The sequence below is a fragment of the Eutrigla gurnardus genome (genome assembly GCF_963514095.1).
Source record: "Eutrigla gurnardus genome assembly, chromosome: 12".
NCBI lineage: Eukaryota > Metazoa > Chordata > Actinopteri > Perciformes > Triglidae > Eutrigla > Eutrigla gurnardus.
In genome coordinates, this window is record NC_139926.1 from 8,361,682 (window position 1) to 8,368,660 (window position 6,979).

A 6,979-nucleotide genomic window follows, 5' to 3' on the forward strand; every position below is an offset into this window, starting at 1 on the left:
TCATACAGACAGTGAGCATAACGTGCAGATGTAACTGTATTTGAATTCATAAACATATTTTTTGAACACTTTGGCGCACACGTTAACACGAGAGAAGGATAAAATATTCAAAAAAATAAATATGAGAGATGTTTCTTTAATGGTGGGCGGGGTTTTGCCTGAGACGTCCGAGTCCAGTGGGCGGGCTCTCTCTGACAGGAGGAAGGAGGCTTGTGACTGGCAGCCGGGATCCAACCTTCAAGAGCCGGCTGTTCTTTTGCTAAGTTAATTCATTTTAGACACACCTGCGATCAATGGCTACCAAAGGGATGAATCTCTGCAACGTGTGCTGCCTGCTTCTTTATGTTATCACGGCGGTGCTTGCGGGGTAAGTCGGTCCGTGCGCACACAGCGGTGAGAAAGCATCGCCAGGTGGTACACATGTTTCACTGTGATTGGTCCAGACCAGCTCTACATGTGTGGAGTGCACTGGAGTAGGCTCAAGCGCTGAGCTACAATGCTAATTCATGTCTCTTTGTGTCTTGTTATCCAGCTTGTTATACATTCAGGACTGTAGTTGTCTTGTTTTGAATGGCTATCTAGCTTAGTTAGCTAGGAGCTAGCCTTCGCAGCAGCGTAGCACCGGCTTCCTCCTCGGTGCTCGTAGCTCACTAGCTGTTTATCATCATCATTCATCCTATAAACGTAACAACGGTGTTATGTCACTACATACGTTATTGTCTTGTACATGTTGGTCTTTATGTGCCTTAAAATGAACTGTTATTACTCCCCCTCTCTTTTGTAGGCGAGATTTCTATGCGATCTTGGGGGTGACAAAGAGTGCATCAATCAGGGACATCAAAAAGGCCTACAGAAAGCTGGCTCTTCAGTTACACCCCGACAGAAACCAGGACGACCCCAAAGCTCAAGACAAATTTGCGGACTTGGGAGCAGCTTATGAGGTGGGTTAGAGTTACATACACCGTTAGCTGTGGTTATGTGCTTGATGCCCGTGGAAGCTGGAGAGAGGCAGGGTACAATCATTCTATTCAACTGGTGGTTTATTTGCATAACGGCCAGGAAACAGGTAGACTGAAATTGTAGATGGCTTTTGGAAGTATACGATTGTGTGCGGAAGAACCTGAGGCACCGATACAAAAGTCTTTTGTACGCTAGCTATTTGGTTGTTGTTGGAAACGGCACGGTCACTGTGATTGGTCGACTAAACCGTGTGGCTGCCGCTGATTGGCTGTCGTTTAGCACAGCTGGCATTCAGGAAAGCCAGACGTGGATGAATCGGAGTGGATTCAGATAAGATCTGCAGGTGTGTTAGTAGCGAATTTTCACAGTTGACACAATATCACAAAAACAACTCTGTATTAACATACAATGCTGTATTCATAACTATATGGCACTTTATTACACATATCGATATACAATATCAGAATACTTTGCATAGCTGTCTGTTGATGTATTTATACTTGCACCTTTTTATTTCTAATTTGTATGTGCCTCTTTACAATTGCACACTGTACCGTTTGTACTGCAACTGCTGCACAATATATTCCGTCTAGATAAATATATTTCTCTGCCGATCTTATTTCGACTTGGTGTAAAACAAAAAACACTGCTCTTGTGAATATTCTAATGTACACGTTCAGTTAAGATGTTGGTGGTGTTTGAGATTGTATTCTGTAATGGTCGATTTGGATTATATTGTACTGAAAAGGTGATTGTTATTGGTTCCACGTGTCTTCTGAAATGTGTATTTAAAAAGATGGAGAGTTGGTTCTGTGACTGACAGGCTGTGTATTTGTAGGTGCTCTCAGATGAGGAGAAGAGGAAACAGTATGATGCATACGGCGAAGATGGACTCAAAGAGGGTCACCACAGCTCACACAACGACATCTTCTCCAGGTTGGTTCCATTAACTCAGGTGGCTTTAACAGAACTAAAAGCCAACTGCATACTTCATTGTAGGCAGCTACATGGCTAATGTAAGTTCAGTCAGGTCCACTTAAAGGGCCAGTTCAAAGATTATTTCTCATTTGGTCATATTTACCCACATGTTCTTCCTCGGTCCTGATATCGTTGGGTAAATAAAACTTTGTATGAAGTGCTGATGGCATTGAAAAATTAAAATGCAATGTGTTCCCCCCACTTAAAAAAAATGGCTTGGTTAATCTGGATACCCACCGGCCTTATGGGGAAAAGTTTACACTGGAGCTTCTTTTTTAAAACAAATACATAGTTAATAACAAATCAGTTGACATTGTGGATTATAAAGTGATACATTTGATCTAATTTTAGTTTAAATTTTATTTATTTTATTTTATTTTGTTTTTGAACAGTGTTTGATATTGTGCTATGTAAATACATTTGACTTTGACTTTGACATGGGTCACACCATGTGTCAGTGTGACACTGATTCTGAAGATATGTTTTCACTTTTGAGCAAGATAAATTGAACTAAAACAACAAGATTATCACATGTATCCAGAGGTGGGAAGGAAATACTGATACAAATAATTTTTAGGTATCTGTACTTTACTTGAGTATTTGTTTTTCTTACAACTTTTTACTTTTCCTCCCTACATTTCAAGACAAATACTGCTTTACTTACTTTAGTTTTAATACATTTGAGGGAAATTGAAAAAAATGTTTCATCTCATTAAAATGAGTCAAGATTCAGTTAGCCTTGCAAAAAACCAGCAGAAATGGCCTTCAAAGTGATACTATTTATAATTTGAGTGCATTTCCGAGCCTGCACTTTTTAAAAAACATGGATGCTAAATGTACAACCATGCAATTGTTGGAAGCCAAATGTTTTAATACATATGTGCAGATTGATGCTAAATGAAATCCCAGATTAAATTGTGTTTTTTACTTCTAAAAAAGTTTCCTCTGGTTCTGTCCTCCTTCTGTAGCTTCTTTGGGGACTTCGGGTTCATGTTTGGAGGCAACCGACAGCAGCAGGACAGGAACATCCCCAGAGGAAATGACATCATACTAGACCTAGAGGTCATGCTTGAAGAGGTGTACTCTGGGAACTTTGTGGAGGTGAGGAGGACTATCCTGCTGTCTAAATCAACAACCTGCACTCATCCATGTTTGAAACACAAAGTGGAATTGGTCACAACTGAGTTTGATTGACAGACATTGGGACTATTTAAGTTGTCAAACAAAGCTTCGCAGAGGCCAAAAGCCCACACTTGTATCATTTAGAATAACTTTATTGTTTAGACCAAAGAATTTGAGCTTGTGGCCTTCATTATGTTCATCATGAAATGCATTACAGACAACATTTGAATAGGATAGGTGTAGAGTGTTACAGACACTACCCTACCCACTCACGTTGACCTTGATTTATGATGGCCACAATGTTGTTCTATCAGGGAGTCGATCAGGGGTCGGCAACCTTTTTGCTGTGCCATTTAAAAATGTTGTTGTTAATCAGTGTGCCATGTCAACATTAAGTTTAATTATGACACCACATCCACATTTAAATATTCAACTGGTCTGTATTTTGATTCCACCCACACAGGAAACATGCTCAGCAATGTTAAAAACATGTGATATCTGCCATAATCAGGACAATGTAATTATATATGAGGGCACTATACAAGGAGACTGCACTCATTAAGACCTTCCACCAATCGTGTTCATCAGGAATAAAACTAACACATTTTCCATGAAGGCAATGGGTACTAACCAATCAGAGGGAGATTAGGGCAGGTTTTCACGGATGGGGGGGGGGATAAGTCAATTAATACTACCGTAAAGCAAGCTGTGCAACTACCAATGGCTGTTTAAAAAAAAAAAAAAAAGATAATTTGGCATGCGGATGATAGGGCGCTTCAACGTCCTGCACACTTACTGCTCGTGTGCCATTTACTCCCGTCTTTGCTGCACAGGTTGTACGCAACAAGCCGATAGCCAAAGAAGCCCCCGGCAAGAGGAAGTGTAACTGCAGACAGGAGATGAGGACGACGCAGCTCGGACCGGGCCGCTTCCAGATGACCCAGGAGATGGTGTGCGATGAGTGTCCCAACGTTAAGTAAGTCATTGCTTCCACCGTCATCTACAAGCCAATCACAAACAAAAAGTGTTTTATTGCCCAATGTATAACAACATGACATCAAAATCATTGACTTCACAACTTGGATCTGGACTCATGGATCATTACGGTGCCTCTAAGAGATAATCAACACTTTTTAGAGAGCTTTTTTCAATTTGACTGTATGATACAGTTGAACACTCTAAGAAAGTCTCAACAAAAATGTAACCTTTGTAACTTTAGGAATTGTTGCAGGAGAGTTTGCATTAGTTTGCATTAGTTTTGGCAAGGGGTACCAGTAAACTAGCAACTGAGTGTATGTTACAGATGTAATCACGTTTAGGAAAATATCCCAACATCTTGTATTTTGACCCACAGGCTGGTAAATGAAGAGAGAACCTTGGAGGTGGAAATCGAACAAGGAGTCCGAGATGAAATGGAGTACCCCTTCATTGGAGAAGGCAAATATACCCAAAGCTTGTTGTAAACGATCTGTGTGGTGTTTGTCAAATTTGACCTGTTATTAACATCTTCATATGTCACCACAGGGGAACCGCACATCGACGGAGAACCTGGCGATCTGCGTTTCCGCATCAAAGTATTGAAGTATGAATAAGCAGTATTGACTGTGTGTCTGTGATTTTGCAACAATACCTTTTGGCAAATACTTTTCTCGAAGAATGTTCGGACTAACGTGTGGTGCTTTTCTTTTTAGACACCCTCTGTTTGAACGCAGAGGAGATGACCTGTACACCAACGTCACCATCTCCCTGGTGGAGGCTCTGGTGGGCTTTGAGATGGACGTCGTACATCTGGATGGACACAAGGTGTGTACATACCTGGTATTTTAACCATCATGTTTTTATTCACTGTGACTGATCTCTGTAAAGTTAGTTTTAGTCAGGTGATATGGAATGGTTGTCTGTCTTTGCCTAACAGGTCCATATAGTGAGAGACAAGATCACCAAGCCTGGTGCTCGAATGTGGAAGAAAGGAGAGGGCCTGCCGAACTTTGACAACATCAACATCCGAGGTTCCCTCATCATCACCTTCGATGTGGAGTTTCCTCAGACGCAGCTCGACGACCAGCAGAAAGATGGTGAGAATGAAGGACGTGTTAAAGGACGTGCCGGGGCATGTGGGCACAGGTGTAGCTCTTTGTAACTCTCTGAAATACCTTTCTGGGAAATGTGTCCATGTCAGTGTTTTTAAAATAGTGAAGCAATTGGCTGTTTTTCAGGTCGGCAATGGGGGAGAGATCATAGCGATAGAGCAGCTAGGACAATGGTGGAAAATCTTAAGAAGCATCCATGAAAAGTTTCTGGTGTGCTTGGGTGACATAAGCAGCAACCACAGTGTCATTACCGTCACTGCCAGGGAGGGGGAGTGTATTTTTCCTCTGATTATGTCATTGGGTGTAGAGAGTCTGGGAGACATGGTCACATCAGTAGCATAGAATCATTTCACATTTTGTGTTTATCTGATATTTGGGGTAAAAAAAAAAAAAAAACTCATTTATTTTTCATTTATTTAAAAAAAATGGTTTGTTATCCTTCTGTTGCAGGTATTCGGGGTCTTCTGAAGCAGGGCTCTGTGCAGAAGATTTATAATGGATTACAAGGATATTAACACACCAACAGACACAGCCTGGACTGAGTGATCTGTCTCACACACACACACACACACACACACACACACACACACACACACCTCCAATCAACAGGACTGTGCTCCATAATTCTGGCCAGGGTGTATTTATTATTTTCAGATTGTTCTCAGGATGGCTTGAACCCAATTTGTTTTTAATGTTCTACATTTTGACAGAAGTGGCACAATTGCAGGTGTTTTATTTGAACGGTATAAATGGAAAGGATGCCTCGTCTTTGTACGTTCTTTTTTGCCCACAAATTATATTGAAATAAGGCCCTTTTTGTTCATTTTAAAAAAGCTAAATCACTTATTCCTCTCAAGTTAAACGAACACTGTCTACCAATGTGTCGACCCTGTACCTTCCAGGGTACGGCCCACTACGTTCGCTGAAGGATGAGCTGCTGAAGAAGAACCTTTTTGAACAACTTTCAACCTGCGTTCAAGACATCTTTTATTAGTTTTATGATTGTAACAGCTTCGCCTTTTGACTGATGAAAGTTTCTTTTTCTTTTTTTTGTTCTGGTCACTCAATTATACTTTGTAAATAGGAAAGAACAAAGTTGACCTGTTTTGTTGCGTTTAAGTTTATTCTAATTTATGTTGACTCTTACTTCAGTTTACACGTCTCAACAGAACGGCTGTCTGCATTTTACAGCCCCCAGGTTCACTGTGAGAGTTGACCTCTTTAATTAAACGGTGAAGATTAATTATTTTGGACGAATGGGGGCAGGTTGCACATCCTCCAGCACCACTGTAAGAACGTTTTTGTTTCACACACCTGTGACACCGGCCCTAACACCTCTAAATCAAAGGGACCTCAGACCATAAACTATCAGCATCCCTGTCGGGAACCGCTGTTCCTGACCAAGGTTTGGTTTAAAATGTGATTTCAGGATTCCACTCCGTTTTTACTATCAACTGCAACGCGGTCTCCCAATGTTATGCGAGTGTCATGGCCTTATGGGGATTCTGTATTTTTGACTGACTGGTAAAAATAAAGATTTCTACAAATTCTGATGAGATGTCATACCCCAGATTTACCAGCAGAGGACATCAGAGTCTAGTTGGTTGGCCGTTAGTGAGTAATCGGGTTGAAATAGAAAGAGCTACCTGAGATGTCAAACTCGGACCCCCAAAAACTCCTCTTCTAATCAATAGGCAATCTATTTGTCTAACTTTCTTTTATTATTGCTTAAATTCAACTATTTGTAACAATCAGCAAATGTTTCACCCAAAGAAAGACACTTCAAACTACAATGTTTGACTTGTGTTGGAGTAGATTTATAAGGGAAA

At 40.9% G+C, this 6,979-nt stretch overlaps 2 protein-coding genes across 2 annotated transcripts in view; one reads left to right on the forward strand and one right to left on the reverse strand.

Moving 5' to 3' along the window:
• Positions 1-6,561, reverse strand: part of idh1 (isocitrate dehydrogenase (NADP(+)) 1) — a 183,374-nt gene extending 176,813 nt beyond the window's left edge. The window contains exon 1 of the mRNA XM_084023434.1: positions 6,552-6,561. The gene's annotated coding sequence lies outside the window, so the exon portion shown is untranslated. The remainder of the gene's footprint in view (positions 1-6,551) is intronic.
• On the forward strand, positions 173-5,913 carry dnajb11 (DnaJ heat shock protein family (Hsp40) member B11). The gene is made up of 10 exons (XM_084023436.1): positions 173-367; positions 785-941; positions 1,799-1,896; positions 2,907-3,039; positions 3,894-4,036; positions 4,415-4,497; positions 4,585-4,642; positions 4,752-4,863; positions 4,976-5,135; positions 5,601-5,913. The coding sequence occupies exons 1-10, from the start codon at positions 294-296 to the stop codon at positions 5,663-5,665; spliced, it is 1,083 nt and encodes a 360-aa protein (XP_083879562.1). The 5' UTR covers positions 173-293; the 3' UTR covers positions 5,666-5,913.
• Positions 6,562-6,979: the final 418 nt, after the last annotated feature.